The sequence below is a fragment of the Haemaphysalis longicornis genome, unplaced genomic scaffold (assembly GCF_048455015.1).
Source record: "Haemaphysalis longicornis isolate Haplotype H1 unplaced genomic scaffold, Haemaphysalis longicornis Haplotype H1 scaffold_8, whole genome shotgun sequence".
Taxonomy (NCBI): domain Eukaryota; kingdom Metazoa; phylum Arthropoda; class Arachnida; order Ixodida; family Ixodidae; genus Haemaphysalis; species Haemaphysalis longicornis.
In genome coordinates, this window is record NW_027526445.1 from 146,551,809 (window position 1) to 146,574,904 (window position 23,096).

General features: G+C 46.6%; 1 protein-coding gene across 1 annotated transcript; it reads right to left on the reverse strand.

Moving 5' to 3' along the window:
• Nucleotides 1-3,167: 3,167 nt before the first annotated feature.
• Nucleotides 3,168-22,671, reverse strand: LOC144148514 (G2/mitotic-specific cyclin-A-like). The gene is made up of 9 exons (XM_077680037.1): nt 22,541-22,671; nt 21,872-21,954; nt 15,781-15,810; nt 14,065-14,195; nt 12,918-13,141; nt 10,904-11,108; nt 5,938-6,051; nt 5,310-5,443; nt 3,168-3,297 (listed from the first exon to the last, which is right to left on the reverse strand). The coding sequence occupies exons 1-9, from the start codon at nt 22,669-22,671 to the stop codon at nt 3,249-3,251; spliced, it is 1,101 nt and encodes a 366-aa protein (XP_077536163.1). The 3' UTR covers nt 3,168-3,248.
• Between the last annotated feature and the right edge of the window lie 425 nt (nt 22,672-23,096).

A 23,096-nucleotide genomic window follows, 5' to 3' on the forward strand; every position in this document is an offset into this window, starting at 1 on the left:
TAAAATAATACGGGTTTCCTCACTCATAGCCATATTTAGCTGTAAAAAGCTCACACTGTAGACTGGACGCAGAAGAATGCTACGCATTAGAAGAAAATTCTCTGAATTTCTGCAATTTTTTTTTTCGGGCGTTCCTTCTGACCTTGCTTTCAAAGTCACCGCGAATTTTATGTCGTCAAAGTCGCCTGATAGCGTTCACAAGCTGCACTTCAAGAAGTTTTCTGTAAAAAAAACGGCTTGAAAAATTGTATTGCACCTGTACGAGGGGAAATCCAGTTTTTCAAGAGAGTCCGCAGCCCTCTTCTCGTGTATAGTTTACGGTCGCGTTAATAGCCACCGACCATGCGCGGTTTTTAATCTCGCGTAGCTCCGCTGATAATGAACGGATTTTTATAATTCATGCTGGAGGAGATTCCTGGGATCAAGCCGTTTACTCCAAAATGCATTCAAAATACTCTGCAGAGTCACTTTAAGCCGATACCAAGCAATCACTTTAAAAAAAATGTCCTCCGCTTTGAACGCCCAGCAATTCCCACGTAAACCTTCACTTCCATAAGCCTTCGCTGTCGTATATTTCTATTTTTAAAACCTTCTCACCACACGGCAACGAGTGTGCGCTGACACCTCTCATGATCTATAGTAATGAACCCTTCGATTCCCGGCCGCAGCGGCCGCTTTTCTGACGAAGGTGAAAAGCGAAAACTCATTTCAGCGTTAAGTCATTGAAACCAGTGAAGATAATTTAAAGTAGTAAAAATGAATACAAATATTAATAGTTTTATTTCTACTCAAATCGCTCAGAGCCAGGCGCAGAGCGCTGGAAAGAGCACTCATGTCAATGTAGCCCATTCCGAAAAAACTTAGAAGCGTCAAATAAATTTACATAGCCGTTAGTGCATATACGAAGAAATGAATACCAATAATAGTAGCTTTATTCGTACTCAGATCGGGTGGAGCCAAGTGTAGATCGCTGGAAAAAGCACTCATGCTACTGCAGCACATATCCAACTTTAGTAGCGTCCGACAAGTTTACATAGCCGTTATTGCATCTAAACACAACACATCGACTTAGTTTCACTGCACATGTCCGCTCGTTCAAAGCACCGAAGCAAACATGGCAAAAACAATGGGAGGCTGCGTTGCCCAATGCACTGCCTCATTCCACTAACGAAAGGAGCGCTGGTGGCGCCACCCGTCCAGCTGCCCGGTCCCTATACGTAGGGCTTGTAGCACCAGGCGTCACAGTCGCAGTAACAAAGCATAAAATTTAGCAGCAGGATAGGACAATAACCACTGTAGTAAGAATGATTGCACCACTGCAAACGTTTTTGCTGTCTACACTGTGATGGATTCCGAGACATCTACCTCAGCGGCAGCTGTGAAACGGGGTTGCCCATGCTCGGAAGATGCCAGGGAATACAAGAATGCTGCTCAGCATGCAAAAAGGCAGGCAACCACTGTAGTAAGACGGCAAGTTGGGCTAGTTGGTGCAGATTAAGATTCATGGGGAAAAACAGCGCAAGGAACACAGGGACAAAAAGGAAGAGTGGACGACGCACAGCGCTGAGCGTCGTCCACTCTTCCTTTTTGTCCCTGTGTTCCTTGCGCTGTTTTTCACCATGAAGGGAACCACTGCAACACAGCGGCCACAACTGCAACTATTGAAGTGCAAAGATTCAATGCACACTTCTCTCCAACGTGACAGGTGCCAATCACAACAGACCTACCATTAGACAGAGGATCAGATAGCGTAAAATAAAATGTACATTCGCACAAATAGTCTGTTAATATAAAAATAGACCTCCCTGACAGTGCAAAATCTCCATCAACATGATGTACATGTCTTGAATATTCACTAATCCCAATTTTTGTGTGATCAAATTCTTTCAAAATTAGTTTTGTTCCTCAAGATTGGAATTTACTGCCCTCCGACATTTTCATTCTAATAGTTTTTTATATGACCTGGAGCATCGCCTGTTTCTGTTCTATGGTGGCCTCTTGTTTTGTAAAATAATATTGTATGTACAGGTGCCGCCATAAGTAACTGGAACAAGGATTCGCGAATATCACAAAACAATTATCTCAGTGGTTTTACGACAGCCATTACCGGTTTATAGGAAGCTTGTTCTACTAGGAAGGACTCACTTAAACACAAACCCATGCAGCCAGGCAGTTTGCGGAAGAAACTCCTGGAAATTTCAGAGAGTACCCACTCCTGCCTTTGCCAGTGCATTGGCTGGAGTATTGTGAAATAAATGTACCTACACAAGTTGCCAGCCATTTTGTGTGCTATTGTACTTGCGCAGAACACCCGACTTCCAACCTACCGGGTCAACTAATGCTGTTGCATTTAGTGGAAGCTGAGTTGGAATGGTAGCGAGCAAGCTTATACTGTGGTCCTTCCACCTGGAAGGAGCAGAAAGTAACTGTAGATTGACAGCCAGTTAATGTCTGAATTGTGCATTAACTCAGCAGTGAGTGTTGTCAGCAAGTCCCCCCCCCCCCCACTTTTTTTTTTGTAACCACTGAATCTGCCAAATTCCAGCTCAACAAGTGTTTGCGTCCCTTTAGGAGGTTCACATCCACGGCGTCTTCTGTGTAGGCGCACGTGCAGCTGCGTAGAAATAGACTGAAATGACTTGATTCAAAACAGACTTTGTAGGGTCATTTATTGGCATGTTAAAAACAGACTTCGTAGGTGACATCTGGAAACCGCGCAAAACGGACGAGGACGGAAGAAGTAGACAGCACTCGTCTTGTCTACTTCCGTCCTCGTCCGTTTTGCGCTGTTTCCAGATGTCACCTTACCAACTCGCCCAGCTTTCCACCCTTTTACAGACTTTGTAGGGTCATTTATTGGCATGTTAAAAAAAACACTTGTCGCATTGTAAAATACTGCCCGACACCTTTGTACAGGACAATGGCTCCTGCATTTCATACAGCGACACAGGCTGAGTCCGAGAAAGTTTAAGAATAAAACCATAAAACACCATGTATTGCGTTAATGCTGGGGGCTGATGGGATGAAGCACTATCAACTAGCATGGCGAAACGAGACTGGACAAAGGTAGTAGGGGTGCTGCTTTTTTTTCTTTCTTTCAGATTCGTTTCGCTGCTGCGCGTTCGGAGACAAGCCATGAACATCTGCACTGCTAGTAAGAATTGTGCACCACATGGTGCCAACGACGGAGCAGGAAGATGCTGGATGGAGAATTCTCTATTCTCGACGGAGTACCCTCTTTGGTCATCTTAGCATGGTAGTGTAGGGGACGGCTTCAGTTTGGCCACACAGTGGAACCTGAAGAAAATGAGACCGGCGTTAAAGGGGTTGTAGCACTCTGGAAAGGAAAGCGAAAGTGTGTCTGAGGGGAGGGAGGAAGAGGGGGGACTTCTGCCTACAATGTTATACGATTTCTCATGGAATATCCACTCTCCAGTTCTCTACATAGACAGACGCACAGAAATAATGCGAGCGAACATAGGGATAGAAAACCTGGGGAAGGCGCAGTCTTCTCCTAGCCCTTCGATTTACACATACAGATACACATAATTGCGTTCGATTACACATTCGATTTACACATACACATAAATCAACTCTGCAATTTTATCATTAAGTAAATGAGCGAGTGCGAATCTCAACCTTGTCTAGAGCCAGGCGATTGAGGACAAACGAAATGCGAGGCACAGATATCACAAGTGTGGCCACTTTCCGAGGCTATGTGCACGAAGCAAACACGAACCGAGATAAATGACGTCGACAAATAACCAAAACGCACACAATCCCCAAATGAATGCAAGCTGTGTTCTCAGCCCGGCAATTTTTCAATTGTGTAAGAGTGCGGACACAACCCACCTATTTTTACTTCACTTTCACACCCCTGAACCTGTGGGTGAATCCAATGACTGGCAGCCCTCTGGACATCCAGCAACTCGTGGCCTCATGGGCTGCCTATTCATCTTGTGAATTCGGAATGGGGAACCACTCCCACTTCAAATGGCGCAATAAAATTTTTTGGTACTGCCACCGTTCACTACCCAAGTTTGGAACGAGATTCCTGGCCACATCGGCCACTAGCATGGGTGCTCAATGAGGTGCTTAATTTACAGGTGCTGAAGTAAAAAAAATAGACGTTTGACGACCTTGTAATTCAAGTGAAATATATAACCAATGCAGTATTCACACACCTTCAGTGTTCATCACTCTCAACCTTTCAAGGACTCAAGATGTGCAGGTACAAGCACAAGGCTTGTACGGGATTCAGGGACAAGATTTCTAGGATATTCAAGGACTTGCAAGGCCCTGCCAAGACATTTTCAAGGGTGCAGAGGAGCATGTATGCTATCGTTTCACTACTGTTTTCACACGCTAAACGTTTGCTCCTTTACATCTAAAAAAAATCCTTAGAACAGCTCCACCCTATGGGAGTGGACAAGTTTATGCCCACCCACAGTAATACTGAGTGAGCTTTAGAAAAGCTTTGACATCTTGAGCTTTTTCGAGCTCTGCCAATGCTCTGAATAGACAGTGTAATAGCTTTGCCATTCTCATTCCCTCAATCTGTGTACATTGAAGGGGGGGAATGACGACTCCACTGGCTCTGCCCACCATCACGCCCGTCAAAAAAAATATTCAGTAAAGCTTAGGAGCTAGATGCACTGAGTTTTGCTTATCTGTGTTCATTTTCATTTTACCCTGGAATGTCAGCACCATTCGTTTTAAAAACGTAGTGGGGCATAGCTATGGCGGGGCACAGCAACAGGAAGATAAGTAAAATGAACAACAGGTTCAGGCAACGCAAAAAGCAGTACGGAAAATTGGAAGGGGACCCATGCTAATTTCAGCCTCGTCCGATGCAGGGATTTCGTTCCGTACGAGCCACTGTATAAAGCAGCGCGCCCGTTCTCCCAAGCTCACTTTAAACTGTAAAAGCTGTATAAAGCAGAACCACTGCACCCCCAAGCTGGCTTTAAACTGTGAAGAGCATGTTTGGGATGGGCAGCGTGCAGGGCCACACTGATAGAAGCCACAAAAACCCGGTCACGTAATTGGGTTTCCTATTAGTTGCCCAAAGACATCAAGGGTTTTCAAGGACCTGTACAAAACACTGACGCAAAACAAGCATGCCAGAGGTGCGTTCCACGTTGCACTCCATTTGCTTTTACGGCAAACACTGAACCCCTCACTCCTGAAGCCTATTGGCTGCCCCGTGCCACGTCAATGCACTCAGTTCCTTTTTGCGACCTTTGGAGTGTCGCCAAATACCTGCCTCCTGGGAAGACTGCACGCCACAATGCAAACCGTGCACTCACTTTGGTGTTTTGAACTTATCGTGCACTGCCCGTTGGGGGCGGGAGGGCGCATTGCAGAAGCTGCTGTACAGCGAGCGTATGCACTCCCGGAAGGCGGTCACCTCGTAGCCAGAGTACTCTACAAGCTCCTGGCCCTGCACATGGGGAAAAGAACACGGGCGGCACGCTTCACGACGGTCCTCAGTGGACATCGCATGTGCAGGAAGTTTTCACACGTGTAGCTACGGAATGCCTCGTTCAAGGAACAGTTTTATATTGCCCGACGGGCATTTCAAGCCGAGCAGATTATTAATACACATGGGACAAACGACCGCGAGAGGAAGTATTTTTTAAAGCAGCTTGGAGCTAACAGAATGGCACATGATAGGCTAGGGTTTAGTGGAACTAAAGCAGTAGTAGCAAAAATCACTAGTTGCCATAGTGGAATTACCAAACTAAACATGGGAGACAAGCAACTTGCTTCACGTCTACTTTATGCAAGAGTCTTTAAAAGCGAGCGCCAAAAAGTCAAAACGTCATGCAAGAATGCTTGATAAGCATGCGATTCAAGGTTGGGCATGCAGCGATGAAATACCCGATGCAGACGTGCCAGCAAAAGGACGAGAGTACGGTGCCTGCAATAACTCACCCATGGATGCCTGCCGAGGGTGTGGTTTGCAAGGCAGAGGGCGGAGCCTGCAACAATGCTGAGCAGAAACTGCAGGTAGGGCACGTCGTCCCGAAGGGCCAGCTCGCACAGGTACTGCAGGGAAGGGAGGAACCTTCAGGCGCCAAGCAACGCGGCCGCCTGGCATGCTGCAAAAGCTAGGTCTTTCGCAGCAAAGGAGGAGCACAAGAGCACACGATATCCGGTGCAAAGAGGCATTTCTAAAGCCAGCAAAACAATTAAACTAAGGCACATTCAGTATAAAAACTATTCCAGTCGTCATTATCAGCAGCAGCAGCCTATCTACGCCCACTGCATGGCAAAGGCCCCTCCCATGGATCCCCAATTATCCCGATCCTGTGCTAACTGCGACCAATATATCCCCAGAAACTTCTTGATCTCATCTGCCCATCTAACTATCTGCCGCCCGCTGCCACGCTTGCCTTTTCTAGGGATCCACTCTGTTACCCTTAATGAACAACGGTTATCTTGCCTTCGCAGTACATGCCCTGCCCACACCCATATCTTCTCATTAATTTCTACTAACACGCCCTTAACATGCGGTTTTTCCCTGACCCACTTCGCTCTCTTCGTGTCCCTTAATGTTACACCTATCATCTTCCGTTCTATTGCTCGCTGCGTCGTCCCCAATTTAAGGGGAGACGCGGGTCTTTGAATCCCGAAACTTGGACAAGAAATCGATTTTTCGAAACTGCCATTTTTGGAAAGTAGAGGTATATTTCTTCCTGTCAGCCAAATATCCAGACCCAGGAGTCTGTATTTGAGCCGGTAATATCAATTTATAGCACCGAAAACCACTAAAATCGGCCAGTATTTTATGCGAAAATAGCATTTTTTTGACGGCTCGCCGTTCGGGTTCTGCATGCGCTATGGCGTCCATCTTGGTCTCATTTGAAAGTGCGTCTTTCCGTTTTAAAATCCCCGCCAGAACCGCTTCGTTTCGTCCACTGGTTGCGAGTATACCCGGGGTAGAAAAAAGACTGAAGGAACCGCCCAATTGGCTACTGACTGCACGTGACCGCAGGGCGCAATCTGATTGGCTAGGCGCTGTGGGTCGTCTGCTCGGCACACTCATCACAGTGCAATGACTCATGTACTCGTCTATGCGACGATCGGCAAAAGCACCGCACGCCATAAAAAGGAATTACACATGTCTATCGATAACCGAAAGGATGGACGATCAGTATTACAAAGCGCCTGGAATGCTCTTTCTTTGCGTGTCTGGCAGCAAGTTACCGCGAGAACGGCGCCGATACGGAGGTACGCTTAGCGCGCCCGTGGACTGCTGAGACGATAGCGTTAGTGAGACGATTACACCTGAGGGTGTACCCATGTGTATTTCGGTGCATTGCATTAGTGAATTGCACTAATGTGCAAGATCAGCAGCAAATAGAAAGAAAAGTGATAAAGTGGAGGATGCCGCTTGCCGACACCCAGGGAAGTGTATTCATTCTGTTATCAACGAAGCCGAGGCGGGTCGGCCCGCATCCCGGCGCGTGCTTCCTCGTCGGCAAGATACCATACAGATGAGTGACTTGAAAATGATAAATGCTCGCACTGTTCACAACATGCAGGGGTGAGTGATATATGAGTAGGTAAAATCGAAAACGTAGTTATCCCACATAGCCAAGCGCATGCATGTCACAGAACCGTGTGTTGCATGCCATTACCAGCCCCTTCGTTGCAACTCATTTCGCGCGATGCGAATCGCCCTGGAGCCAATTTGATTGCAACGAATAAAGCAGTAACACAACAAAAAAACGTTTACAACTGTGGTGCACAATGGGCACCTCAGCCTAGGTCGCCAAAGAGACGGTGTGCTGACAACAGCGTAAAAATTGAAGCAACGTTCTGGCTTTGCTTTGGTTCAGTTTTTCTGCCAAGTGCCATCTGTGTACATAGGATTTCATAATTTTCTCATGAACTGAGTTTAGCAAACTTCGTATGCTCGTGTTGAGCGAAAAGAAAACTACATTCTAATGCATTTCGCCTTTTCACATGCTCAATAAATAAAACTGTTGCCTGTTGTAAAAGCTTCCCTTTTTTGCATATGTGCCTAGCCTTACACGGGTTTTGAAGTCGTATTTTTCACAGGATTTCTATAGACATTACACCGATGAATTCGGGATGCAATGAACTGCATGCTGATGCTATTTTAATTGGCTCAATGTGCGTCAAACAAATGTTATGAGTAATAATATGAGCTGATTAAGTTTTATGAAAACTTTACTTGGAATAATTAGACTAATTGTGTCCAATAAACTATCTTTACAGGAATACAAATACCATTAGCATGCATGGCAGCTCTTAAGCTACACATCCATACCATTTATTTTCAAAAGATTTGAATAAAAAGCCCCTTAACGGCCAGTAAGAAAGTTCTTAATTAGGCTCCAGTATTTTCATTGCAATCAAAAAATAACTACGCACATGAAAACTAATTACATATGTGAAATGAGGAAAACTAAACACATATGCGCAGTGATTTTCATTATCATAGAGCAATTAATAAAAAAGTTAATTTCAAGACCCTCGTCCGTGGCTTTCAAAATCAAGTTTTTTTATTTCTTTGTGGATTTCGATTAAAAATGGCCCAGCAACTGGAAATGCTTGTATAATATACCACCATAAAAATTTCAAAGTAATAGTTTAAAAACTTTATTAAATTTTCTTTCTGTTCCGTTTGTACCGAGCTTGAGCGGCTTATAAAACACGATAAAAAACTTGTTCGAAGTGCTTTGCATTCCCAACTGGATGGACGAGGTCGTGACAGTCTTTTTTTTACAACACAATGTTTTTTGGTTTTAATTTTGTTAGAGGTTAATGTACAACATGCATGTCGAGTGTGAACGACTAGTTGAATAAAAAAATTACAAAAACAAATCTGGAAAACCAAGAGTGTCACGACCTGAACTGTTCTCCAAGAATTGTAATGCAAAAAAACGGAATTTAAATAGACTCAGCAGTCACAAAGAAATCCCTGGAACAAGCAACCGAGGTGGCAAAAAAAAAACTGAGTTTGGGAAAACAGCTTCCGAAGTTGCAACATAGGTTTCACTTATCAAAAGCTGTAAGGGTTGTAGCCTTTTGTGCCCTTTTGAACATGGGGCTTTTGGAAAGTCTTTTCTTGACATTGGAGTGGCTTTTACAGCCATTCTCTTTCCACAAAACATCATTTTCAGCTCCCCTTGGAAGAGTAAGTAGGTAGCCCAGTTAAGACCAAATGTAGAGGGACATGGTTTTCAATGGGCTTTCAATGCATTGTAGGTTAGCTGGTTGGCTGTATCGCACTGGAACACTTCCCTTTGCAGTGTTGTCACCATGGCAACAAGTGAAGCACTTTTTTTTTACTTAAATTTGAAAATGACTCTTGGCTTCTTTCTTGCATGAAGCAGCAACTTAGCACTCATACGTGCAGGTGTTCATTGCCAAAAGTTTGCGTACCACAAGGATGCAAATGAGCTACTTTGAAGCTTGGTATAATATTCTGCATGACTCCAACTTCAATGCAAGAGCATTTTTTACCTACTTTTGACATTCAAGGCATCCATTATTCTCGCAGCACAGCCAGTATGCCCTAAGCCATAGATGTATGCACCGGTATCAAAAATTTCCGTTAAAAATTCCCTGTTCAATGCTGCGACAGAAAGGTAAATTTTTAACGCAGGGAACATACTTATATTCATACATTCCTAAATCAAACCTGTTTGCATGGTTATTAGAAGTGCACGGGAAACGTTGTGCAAGAAAGGATATGGCTCGCGCGCATCGCACGCTTACCACGACATATCGTACATCGATTATCCTTGATATGGCTCCTCAGGTCACTTTTAAGATTAAATCTAACGTTGTAGGTACTAATTACAACTACTGGCACTCAATCGTAACCGGTTGCACAGTCATGTGATGCTCCAATGCGCAGCGGCTATGCTGTGCGCGCCGCAGTGTTTGAAGCGTCGACCGTTTCTTTCCCAAGGCTAGTGGGCCCACAGTCAAACATAGCAATAACTAAGCGTGTAAACGTCGCAAATCCAATTAAAAGTTCACTTCGCGAACCGCTATCGCAAGCGCGCACATCGCATGTCGCCCTTCGGGGTCTGGCGGTGATAGTCACGGGCACCACGAAGCGTTCGAGGACCTCCGCTTTTCGAGCCGCTGAACTTCCCGTAATCTGGCTCGTGATCTCAGGCATTCCCATCGCGATGACGTCCGGGTTGAATACCACAGACTGAACAGTATCTTGGCCGAGCGAAGCAGCGAAAACGAACTCAAAACGCGCAGTACGGAGTTCACGCGACCGCCAGCTTGCGTTGCCGCCGCGACACCCAATCAGGAGGGTCGTTTTAGCGCGCCCCGATTAGAAAGTCAATAGCGCTTCAGCATCTATTTCTAGCTTCGGTTGTGCGTCGTTTGCCTACTGCTATTTGTAAGTTTGCGAATGAACGAAGATAAAAGAGACGAGCGGAACCGGAAAGAGGATCGCTCGGCCGATCTAACGATATCAAAATGGCCGCGCCCGGTGGAACCGTTGCGGAGTTACAGCGCTCGGAAAATTGCCCTTTTTTCCCCTTTTTGAGCTGATATTTTGTCACCGCGCCTGGCAAAAGTATTTTTGTATGCCACTTCACGACGCTTTTCAGTGCAAAAACTTTGCAGACGCACAGAATGAGAAACAGAAGCCGAATATGTGGCTTTCAAAAAAAAAAAACGATGTTTTGGTCATTTTTCCGAAGTTGAAAGCCGCGTTCCCCCTTAAGCTGAGCCGTTTTAGTGAACCTCCAAGGTTCTGCCCCGTAGGCGAGTAGCAGTAAGATGCAGCTGTCATACGCTTTCTTCTTCAGGGACACCGCCTCCCAATGCAGAAGTCAGCCTTCCCAAACTTTCAGCTCAGCTGAACAGGCAGCAACAGCAGGGAAAAGTTACGTACGTGGCCGAGATGCTTGGCCGTGTCTGGTGCGTGGTTCACTTGAGCAAAGCGCAGCAGGACGTAGTTGATCGTGGGAACGGCCATGTGGAAGGAGAGAGTCTTGAGCACTCGATGCTCCATCCTGAGAACTTGCTTGTGGGTGTAGGCGTCATCCGTGATGTAGACAAATTTTTCCACCTCGGGCGGATAGACCTCCTCGAACTTGCTGCATGGCAAAAAATGGTAAAGCTCAGTTGAAACGCAAATCTAGATGTTGTCCTGAAAGTCATTTAGTCACAAATGCAAGGTTATTGAACGTATGGCCAATTTATGCGAGTGTGTAGCTGCCAAAAGCTTTGAACAGCTTCATCAAGCAGTATAGAAATCGTGTTTCTTTGCACATGGTGTGCAAGATATTAACCCTGTAATGCCCAAACTCTGAAAATCAGATACAAATTGTAATGTGTTTTTGCAATATAACTTACGACTACAATAAAAAAGGAATAAAATTTTGTTCTCTCCCGTGGTTATCAAAGAAAATACCCATAAAAAGTAAGCGTATGTATACCTACAAATATAATGTAGGTGAATAATGTATCATTTACCCACTTATATGTTGGTATATGTATACCTACCTATAAAGATTCGCGTATAATGTTTCATATACCTGTAAACAATAGCGTAAATCTGTTAGAAGTGCTTATGATGGAGGAAGCCATCTTTCAATCTGTATCCGGGGACAATGCAGCCAGTTATGGAACTATAGCTTCTTATTAAAAATGTTAAGGAGGTATCATGAAGGATACAGTGGGCATTTCTTGACAGTCTAAAAGCCCAGGTGCGAGTAAAAAAGAATTGAGGGCTTCCATATCATATGATACACTGGGCATTACAGGGTTAAAGGAGCCATGAAGACAACACAGAAGTTTGGTTCATTCAAAAGATTGCCTCGTTAGAATCATGCTGACACCACTTTTAACGTAAACTTCATCCAAATAAGCTATATAATTAGGAAAAAAGGGAATGGCCATGCGACCCACTCGCTCAATTCCCGCAACAGAACCTATGTCATTCGAACCAGTTCTGCGATTGGCGGAGGCCGACAAAAGCAAACGCAAATTAGGCAGAGCTTATAAGCTTGCCGAACGAGCTATTTGCGCCTACATTTAGGGCACATTCTTTTTAAAGCAGCAAGAATCGTGGTACAAACCGTGGAAGTTACGAAATAACACGTATACATAGAAGTACCGATGCGTACTGCTGTTGGTACTGCGCGCACTATGCTTGGTTTAGCTGCACAGGACTGCGGGGCTTTGGGTTTGTCTCAGACGACACTGGCTGATTGACGCAAGCAAGGGTGTCTTACGTGACGATATTTGTCGAGCGAGCACTGTATGTTTCCCGAAGCGAGTATTTTCTCCCTGAACAAAAACAAACCAAAGGCAGAAAATGGCTTGCCACGGTATGATGGCGCTATTTAGGTTGACTAACAGTAAACGAGGCTCCGCGCGGGAGCAGGACAGTCGATTCCAGCCGTGCCGCAAACGACTGCAGAGCGGTCGGTTCCTGTGATGTCATTGCAGGCCAGGAAAACGCACGATTTAGCGGGAAAATCAGAATTTTAACTTATATTGAATTATTTCTGAGTGAATAGAGCATCGTTTGCATACAGACAAGTGCTGGGGGCACTATAAAACACGAAATCTTTCGTATAAAATAAAATTGTATTTTGTCTTCATGGCTCCTGGAAGTGCAATGAAACAGGCGGTGCCAGCCTCTCAAAGAGATCAGAACACCCAGTGTATGCAAATTGATAAAACAATTGCTGCCAATAGTTAACACATGTGGAGTGTGCACTTTAAAGTGGTACTACAACTCAAGCCAGCAATTTTGTGTTGGGGATTATTACATTAGAACCAAAGTAACCAAGACCAGATTCAGATTGCCGTAACACGTGTGCAGGTCCCAGCAGACAAACTCAAATAGTGCCCGACACTTTCGCAGAGCAGTACATTCCAAACGAGAGCGCCCTTACGCAGCTATGAGAAGTGAAGCCGTGCCAACGAGTTGGAGTTTGTTGCGCCACACAGACTTGCTGGACAGGAAGCGGTCGACGTACGAGACCGCCAGGAACAACGTCTCCGCGTGCCACTGGTGCTCGTCCGCCACCTCGACCAGCCAGTCAACGGGGATGGTGCGCATGGAGGAGGCGATGTCCGGCTGCTTTTTCATGTAGTTTGCCTCCGGCCTGAACTTCAACTGCGAGGAGGAAGGGAAAGCAGGAACACATCCAGTGATGCATAAAGTGAAACGAGCCCTTCAAAAGAGCGCAGCGCTGCGAGTGGGAAAAGAAAAGGTGACGCTGGTTTTCAGTAAAGTAGAAAAAATAAGTGATCAGTAAAGGCGGCTACGTTAAGGGCCAACTGCACTCAAAATTTTGACGTCTTGAAAACACTATTTCCCTGTAGTCCGCTGAAAAAGAAAGCAAGATGCAACGACAGCTGAAATACGCTGCAAGCGGTCAGCAGAAATCGGTGGTAAAGCAAAATAGAGAGGAGACCGCGGCCATTGCAGTGACGTTGCAGCCATCCAGCGAGCGGCCAGACAGTGAGAACCTCGGGAACAAGCCTGCACGCAAGCTCTACGTGAGCAAGGAGCAGGAAATCGGTAAAGCATGTGCAGCGGAGCTCAACTGGTTTTCCAGCTGCACGGCTGGCCAGAAGAAGAAGCCCTCGTCGGCTGGAACGTAACAGGCGCGTCATGGCTGTTTATGCGATCCACCGGCAGGTGCAGCGCGGTCTGCAGTGGAGCTTTTTGAAACGCTTCTGACTGATTAACGAGGTGTGTCACGGGGCTACCACCCATGTCCCAGCTGATTTGGTGGTACTTACTACACATTAAAAATAAATTTGGTCGAGGTAAAATTCGAGTGCAGTTGGCCTTTAACTACACATTTAAAAGCACGACGGCAGTGCCACACGCATCCAGGAATGTTTTCTCACAGCCACACAAGTACGCAGCAAATGAGCCAACACGAGTTCCAACGACATCGAGCTCTCATGCAATAGAATTAGGGTTTCCATTTGCGTAGTGTGCACAGAAGGACAAGGAAAATTTGCGAGGAAGCACACAACTGGAGGTCAACACAGGACTGACATCGCAGAAATTCCCCAGAAACTCACCTCTCGGTCCCGCAGGTAGCCGTAAATGTCCTGTAAATACTCCACATTGGACTCGAGTTCCCGAAGATCCGAGTAGCACATGGGCTCGAGTGTGTGCAGGGGTGTGCCCAGGACCATGCGAGACTCCCCCACTGTGGCAGAGAAGCACAGCGAAGGCAATTAGGCAATCTGAACTGCTGGTGAGAAAGCAAGGTAGCGTTTTTTACCTCAGCAACCGTGAAAATTAACATCGGAAATTTCTCATGGCAGTCGCCTCTCACTGGCTAAGCACACCATGCAGAGATTCTATGGGATAAATATTCTCTACAAAGCTTCCTCTGAAGCACTGCAGCATAGTACTTGGTTTTAAACCAGAAGGCTCAGGTTCGAATCTGACATGGCAATGTTTTTTTTCGTTCAGAATTTTTCGGTCTTCGTGATTTGTCTAATACTTTTTTTACCCTCATTTTACTATATCGAGAGATTGATGCACAAGACTTCTAGAATGGGTTGAATTACGTTTAATATAGGTTGTGTTCTGTGTCGGGCTGGGTTGGGTTAGGTTCGTTGCAGTTGGGGTGGATTTGGGTAGGTTACAACACGGTCGGTTAGGTTAGGCTAGGTTCGGTGAAGTTGCGTTATGTTAGGACACGTTGTGACGTTATATTGAGCAGATTTTAGGTCAGCCAGCCTTTATGGAAACGGCCACGAAAATTTCGCGGAGGTAATTCTCACGGCTGCCGTGAAATTAGACGCAGCCACAAAGCAACAGGGGGGACATTTGACGCCCGCTACTTGCCACCTCCTTCGCACTCCATGCCGCCGTCCGGCAACATCGGCGTTTCTGAAAGCACATTTTTTGGCGCTGCTGGAATTGCGACGCAGACGGGGGCCAACGGGGAAGAAGGCCTTTCGGCAGGTGCGCCGGCCGTCTGCTGTTGTGCCGCGGCAACATCGCAAGAGTCGTCGGTATCAGTCGATGCTCCTAATCGCGCTGACCGCCTGACAGCAGCTGCAGCTTGCTGAAAAAAATTTAAAGAAGGGGGAAGGCGCAGTGGCTTTGTCATATCAGGTAGTCGAAACTACTGCCTTTACCCATAGCCATGCCTACTCAGTTTCGGAAGCCTAGTTGATAGCGGGACGCCGAGTGTTTACCGATACGGCAAAGCAACACAATTCTCAGCATGTGAAGAGACATCACCCGTTTAGATGAGAAGTACTTCGTTCTGGGCAGGGCACAACACGCGTATCAGCACCGCGAAAATCAAACAGCTTGCTTAAAAATTGCCAATAGGCACTACCGTCACGCTGCAGAGAGGTTAGTGAACGAGCCTGATGAACAACAAACTTAACCAAACACGTTTTTTCAGAAGAAAAATGTCCGGAATAGAGGGGAAGCGATAACTCGTGTCTCGCGCAGGTGGTTCCCGAGCAGAAAGCCCAAATACTAAATCCCTGGCAAAGGGCAAACAATACCTCATAGAAAACAGCAGGCACTGCAGGACTACTCAAGGCGACATCAAGCAACTACAAATATGAAATTAAAGCAAGAACTGCATACCGCTTCCACGTTAACAGTGATAACGTCGGACGAAATACGAGTTACAAAACGTGTGATTACCAATTTCAAATACCACAACAAAAAGAAACCCCAGCGCCCGTGTGACTTTAACGCAACACATGCGCGACAACAAACAATGGTCGCGGACGCTAGGCACGCCAGAGCGTCAGCCCTACCTGCTTTGCGCCGTCTCGCCTGGGTAACGGCTTCTTGTCGACAACGGCGTCATCTTGCAGGCATCCCAGAGCTTTCCTTTTGTGAACGGCCTGCCCAGCAGCCTTTTCCCCATTCCCGGTTGGCTTGGAGGGCTGCTTGAGAGTCCTCGAGTTTTCATCAGCGCAGCCAACGGTCGCGCCTGCGTTACGCCTAGCAATGTTTGAAGACTTTTTACAGCGGCGAAGCTCGCTGCTTCGCGGAGGTGGTTCATTAGATGGGCGTCTGTAGTGGCCGTCGTCCAGTTGATTCATGTGGCGGGCTGCTTTGCGAGCGGACGCTGGCTGCCGGAATACCTGGAGCGGGTTTATCGGCCCCGAAAAACGACCGCTATCACGAGCAGCAGCCACGGATGAATGGCCCTCCCCCAGCTGAGTGAGAAACGTTAAAAACGGCTACGTCAGCTGGTATACCCCCAAGGTAACCGATAATTGCACCATCAGCGCCAATTCGTCCCCTGGTGCTTGGTAGGCCAAACTGTCAAACCAAAAAACAACAAAAAAAAATCACTGATGCTGCTATGGCAACGCTTTCGCTGATGTGCGAGGAGGAAATGCCGTGCCGCTTATCGTCTGGTATGGGCTCAACGAGCACGACTATCTGTGTGCCGCAAGCGTGAACAGCGCTTGCATTTTGCTTTTCAGATTGTGTTGCTGTTGCACATATTGTTTTCTCCACCTAATAGTTGCTAATCTGCTTGGACTCTCAGCACGTGCGCAAAACATTTGTTTGGATATATTTCTTAGTTGAATACGCGCGAGTCAGCACGCCCTGAAGCGTGACAATTTTGTTTGGGGCAGAAAAAGTAGTAGGCGGAAAATGTGGTTTATTCAATGATTTTATTAGCAACGTATCGCAAGTGAAGTTCGATACATGCCACATATGCACAGAGCTGTGTATCTCGTATAATAAGACCAAATTTCCGCATTCTGTGGGTTACACAAACACAAGAGACATCTTCCTACAATTCTTCGTATACAGAAAATTGCTACAGAGGTCACCACGTTCATTTGTTGTACACAATACAATTCTACAGAAACGATTTCATAAAAACACGTTTGTGAATAATAAAATGATTATGAAGTGAGATGACCAGCTCATTTCGCCACCATTAGCAACCGCTCCATATTCTTATTCTCGTAAACTTGATAGCCCAAACCAAAAAGCCTTTTATAGCTAACGCATTTTCTGCGTAATTTTGTCATAAACCAGGCCTATTAATTGGAAAAAAATACCACCATGGATATCAATAAGCAACACGTAAAAGCGAAACAAACATTGAGAGTGCAAAGACAGAACAAAAAAATGTATCGTAGCACTGTTTAAAAAGCAAAGCGCAGTTGGGCCGTCGCGCAGGTAACTCGAACTTCTCGTAACACGGAATGCAAGCGGTCAGCTGCCACGTAAATAATTTTGGGGGCCTCTTTCGTGTTAATAATCATTCAAATGTGGTAATGTCACTATAAGAAACTCATCGTAGGAGAGCTTTAAAGCCAAACCAGTTCGTATAAGAAACATTTAAGCACATTGGCGAACATAATTTCCAAGCTTTTCTCTGGTGGAAAGAAAATGAAGAGCGACCCCTTACCAAACCGATACCGAAGCGAAATTTCCGTCTGCGTGTCCGCTGGCATCAATCGGTTCAGGAAAAACTGTCGACAAGTAGCTTCGCATGATTACAACATTTCTGACAAATGTGTTGTACCAAACAAAAAAAAATCACTGTAAAGCCACAGCAGAAGATTGTTCGGCTCGCCCTGCAGCTCTTTTGATAAGGATAGCGCTTGTTTCTTGATAACTTTGACTGAATAAAAAGTGTGCTGACCTGCCGTCCTGGGAAGCGGAAAAATTTCGCTGTGCAATTCTTTCCCGAGTTGTCGCACCGCACAACATCGAAGCACACGTTGTGTCCTTTTATCAGTTTCTCTGATATTTTAAGCCCGTTCTCACTCACACTCAAATTTTCACCTTCAAGGCATGCTACAAAACTTCTACGCGTGCACAGTGAAAGCGGCAGGAGCAGACGGACAGGATTGCAGCAGAAGAGATAAGAGCGAAGGCGCCGCCCATAGGCGCAACGAATGATGCGACAAATAGGGCGCCAAAAAAAAAGAAACAGCCAAGCACACATTTTATTTCTACACATAATGGAATAACTTTACTTTATTGCTGCGCATGTTGAAAAGATGAAGCCACATATGCAAAAGTTGCTGAATTTTCGCTTGGCTACCAGTGTCATGGCGGCACTTAATTTTTCAATACCGAAACTAGCCGAAGTGTCCGGCCCCTGCGTTAAATCCCGCGCGAGCGTTTGTTGCACACAAACGGACCAATGCCGTTCGCCCACTTCGCCCCACGCCGTCCGAAGCAACTGGAGCACGGGAGCTGTGGCCGAACTGTATCGGAGCGCTGTGTAGCTGCACCGGCGGTAAACGAAAGGACGAGAACACGCATGCGCGCCTTCCGACGGCGAAAGGCGCGCTTCCCCTCGAACAGAGATAAGACAGTCAAGCGCGGCCAGATTCTGGCAACAAAACACGCAAGTAAACAACACAAGGCAAATTTCTAGGCATTACCATAGAGTTTCTTACAGTATACACTAGAGAGGAATCTGGCGCTATCGTCTATGCGGCTCACATCAAGGTCGTCTGTGTCGTCATGGACCGCCATTATACATCGCGCACGCCTTAGTTTCATCATTGGCTTGGATTGAAGCGTTTTAGTGACCGCAAATTTAAACAAAGTGCCACAAAAACGCGAAGAATAGTGTTCAATTATGTAAGTGGAAAATAAAAACAGGCTGTTTTAAAACTAAGAAGAAAAGAAGTAAAGCGTATTTTTGTCGGAACGGTTGTGCCTGCTATTCCGCAGGCCAAGGTTGTAGTTACGAACAATGTTATTATTTGGGGGGGGGGGGGGTAACTCATTAGAGACTGGTATTTTATTAATTTTACCATTACATAAAAAAAAATAAGTTGTTTGAAGAGTTTCGAAAGTTTTTTGATTGCCCATAAAAACGTTGCCTTCGTGGTGAACCGGTGCACCGCGACCGCCAGCTAGTTTAACAAGAAAAATGAAAACGTGGCGTTAAAGGGACACTGAAGTGATATGTAAACATTGCGGGATTACTAGCGCAAATTGTAGTCCGGAGTCCCCAGGCCATGTTTCGACCACTCTAGGAGCGTTTACGCGATTTTATTTAGTAGAAAAACTAATTCGAAACTGATGTCCTCCTCTCTTTACGCTCGCCCATTTTCTGTGGCGTTTTCGTGTGACGTCAGGAGGGGATGAGCTGGCAATTGGCTGCGCCACGGCTGCGCTACTGCACGGCTCCCCGGCCGACAGAGTCAGTCGGCCCAGCGTTTCGTCCGCCGGCCGCCGGCGGGTCGTCGCAATCAAGGAGGTTAAAAAAAAAAATTGCTTGGTCCGAATTCGTTCGCTTAGTTGAAACGAAGCCAGGACACGTTTGTGAATGGAAGAATGTGCCTTTCTTTACTTGGTTTGTTTGTACACTGCATCTAGCTCCAAGTCAAGGTCGCTTCACACAAGCGCTGCACAAGCGCACATGCGACGCTTCGCTGACTGGTACGCCAGTAGGAAAATATAAGGCCTCTTGAAGGCGGGAGAAGAGTCAGCGAAGTCAATATAGGTACTAAGCAAATAAAATCAGCTGATATTTTTACCGTACAGCGTAAAACTAGGGCGCGGGAAGCACTTTTTTGCGCTGGGCGAACAAGAACAGCGGTCAGCAGCACGACTACGCATCTGCGAACGCTTTTCCGGCTACGAAATGCAATTGCTAGACGTGAGCTACTGTGGAAACTCGGGCGACGCTTACTGCACGATCGCAGTACAACAAATAGTCACCTAAGCTGCTTGAAATGCCAAAACTAAATAAAAGTGTAAACCGCTTGTACAATATATACCCTATATTAGCAAGGCCTCCGCGTCCCCCTTCGTGGCCCAGTGGTCTGGGGCGCCAGGTCTGTCACCGCAAATGTTTTGCAAGTCACGAGTTCGAATCCACGCGGGTACGTGCTTTTTTTTTTTGTAAGTTAACTTTTTTGTTTTCCGCCGATGTTTTCTATATTGAGTTCACCTTTTTTGGGCCGCAACGTTCATGGCTACACGAACTAGTTCACAAAACGCGCGCAGGCTGGCACTGGCGCGCTAGCGAGTTCTCGTTAGCGTGCTGTTGCCATAAGCACCGACTGCTTGCAGGCAGTGGGCACAGGCCATAATGAACAGACCCTTGGCCTGGTGCGAACACGCTTTTTACGATACAGGCATGAGGGAGGCAAGCTCCAAATAAGGGGGAAAAGCGCATGACATTTGGGCGTTTGCGGGTACGCGGAGGGCGTTCATACACTGCGTAGGTCTCGGCTAGTGAATGCTACGACTACAAGCCGTCCTGGGAGGCTTATCTTGTGCATTTTACAGCCGACAACATGGCAGAAGCGCGGTACGATGATTACTGAGATATTGAGAATGCCCATCCAACAACGCCATTGGTTATGTTTTACAGAACCGAAACCGAAACCGAAACTTGTGTGATTGCTAACCTTGGGCATCGTCCAATCACGGCGCCCCTCCTCCCAACGTCACAGCCTTAGTTGGTGCGGCCGCCGCAAACCGCGCATGGTAGTTTTTCTTCTTTCGCGCTTTGTAAAATAATTACCGATTTGTCAACCGGATAAACGATGAAAAGTGTGCTAATTTGAGCCAGTCTACGCAGTGCAAGCAAAAACGGGAGCTTGACAAATTCACTTCAGTGTCCCTTTAAACAGTCGTGGACGATGACAAGATAGGACGCATAGAAGCGCCCGTATCTGCCGTATCTCGTCTTCGTCGAAGTACGTCTTGTTCCTTCTTTTCGTCTGCTACAAATTTCGCGGCGGCATATTACGCGCTCAGTCATACGTCATTCGACTGCGGCATGAGCAACATCAGGTGCGATCACGCATTGCCTGCTGTTTCACTGAACACGGCTGCCTCAGAAACGGGAGGATTTCGGCGTCCTTGTAGCTCGTAAACGTGTGAATGCATAGTGAAGAAAGCAAATCCCCAAAACCGCTTAAGAATCCAGTTGTCATGCCAAGCCCAAGCCAAAAAGGATGTCTTCCCATGAACCCCCACGTCGACATGGCTTACGAGGCGCAGTTTCCTCTGTAGTATACTTACTAAGAAACTCTATGGGCATTACCCCCCTCAGAGCGTGCATCGACATGATGCTGAAACGAATGGTAACCTAAAAAACGATAAGTCCATCCGAAGGTGGCCAGTTAAAAGATGGTGGCTCTCGAGGCTGCTGCAAAACTACCCAGCATTGGTAGTCCTGGCCGCGTTGTTCATGGCGCTGGTCATGCTGTCTTCGCTCTTCACTTTTTCTGGCAGTAGTCCAAACTTGGGTTGGAGACCTTGCTGTTGGCGGCTGGAACAAGTTGAGCTTCCTTGGCGACTTGCAGAGGGTTTAGGATGCATGTACCCAGCCCCTCTACCTGCATATTACGAATTGCATATTCACATGAATGGCCTTACGCGCACAGCACAGAGCTAATAATGCTTTGTGAACATGAGTATCTGCAACCACAAAGGAAACTGTTTTTAAACCAGCAGGTACCCTAGTATATGTCAAGCTACTAAATACAGCATGCTTATCAAGTATATGAAATTACTTACGTGACGCAGTTTTACCTGGCGGGGTATTTGAAGCCCACATAAGTTTCTGACGGAAATTCCTTGCGGATTCTCCCCACCGCACAAGCAGGAAGCACCACTCCGTTGTGCCTTCCTCGATGGCCCCATATCCATCTGGCTACCATCCTATAGGCAACCAGCCGATAAATCCTGGGGGCAAGAAAAGTACTCACTTTATCATTCGCACGTACGTCCCACACTCCAGGTTCACAAAACTGGACACTCACTTGTGTTGCTCTGTTCCTTCCTGTTCTACAAAAAAATCATTATCCCTCAGCTCGTAGAAAACAGCTCACAGCCCGGCAGGGTTCAGGAAACTTTCGAAATTCTGATGTTAAGTGATTCATTCATCCTGGCTGATGTCCACGGCCTCCGGCACTGCATGGCAGCACTTGTACTCCACTGGCTCCGGTATGAGCTCGCAAAAACCATAGAGGCACCTGCACAAGCAATATTTGGCCGTTGTTACTAGCGATGCATTTTTATCAGCGAAACAGAACGATCTAAAAGGGCGAATCGGTGCACAGCTGAACCAGAAGCAACGGAGAACCGCGAGACAGTGACAGGGGCGCCGCTGCTTCGCTTCCGTTCAAAAGGCATCGTGACGACTCTGGAGAATGTCAGATAACGCTGGGCGGCACAAAATATTGTTAGGCGGGAAATAAAAATGGAAGCTAGGAATAAAAAAATTACGGGGATCAAGCGAGAAGCTGCACGCTGTAAGTGCACTTTTCTGTGTTGGGACAGTGCACGAAACAAATAACAAATAAGGGGGTAACCATATGGAGCGATTTTGATGAGCGACACAACAAGCGTAACTCAACAGTTCATAAACTAGTTGCGCAGGCGACAGCGAATTCATTGGCCGTCGCTTTCACTTCAGTGCCCTCGGTCGGTCGCCTGCCGCTTCGCTCGTAAACTGCGCTTGTCGAGCCCCTCGCCAAAATCGGCCCTGCGGTTACCGTGTTACCCCTCCAGCGTTATTTCGCGAACACGTGTAACGGCGCTGCGCGAACTTGTACTTACCCCTCAACTTCGGCGTCGGGGGCTGCTTGCGGGCGGCCTGGATCGGGAGACGAGTCGTCGCTGCTGCCGCTGCCGCTAGGCTCCAGGTCGACATTCAGAGGCGGGGTGTCGCTGTACGGGTCGAAGCCCATATCCGCTCTCATTGCAAAGAGACGCTGCTTGAGGTCCGGATCCATCAGTTGAATGATACGGACGATTGCAAAGACGGGTCACCAGCGATTGACGCGTGCCTAGGCGCAGGAATGTAGCTAGCGAGAACGGAAGTCGAGCGTCGCGATGCCGCATGGCTATTCCCAGTGTTTCCAGCTGCTTTGAAAGAAGTAGTCTAAATTTGGGTTAGAGACCTTGCTGTTGGCGGCTGGAACAAGTTTAAAGAATTGTCTGTGACATGTTCCGCCAAAACCTTTTATTCTATATTCAGGAAAGAAAAAAAAAATAGCGCGTCAGATCTTTCCTATTTCTGTACAAACTGGCAGCCCGGACAAAAAATTAAAGTAAAATGGAGCAGAGCAGAGCAAAGTAAAGCAAGGTAAACCAGAAGAAATGAAAGTAAAGA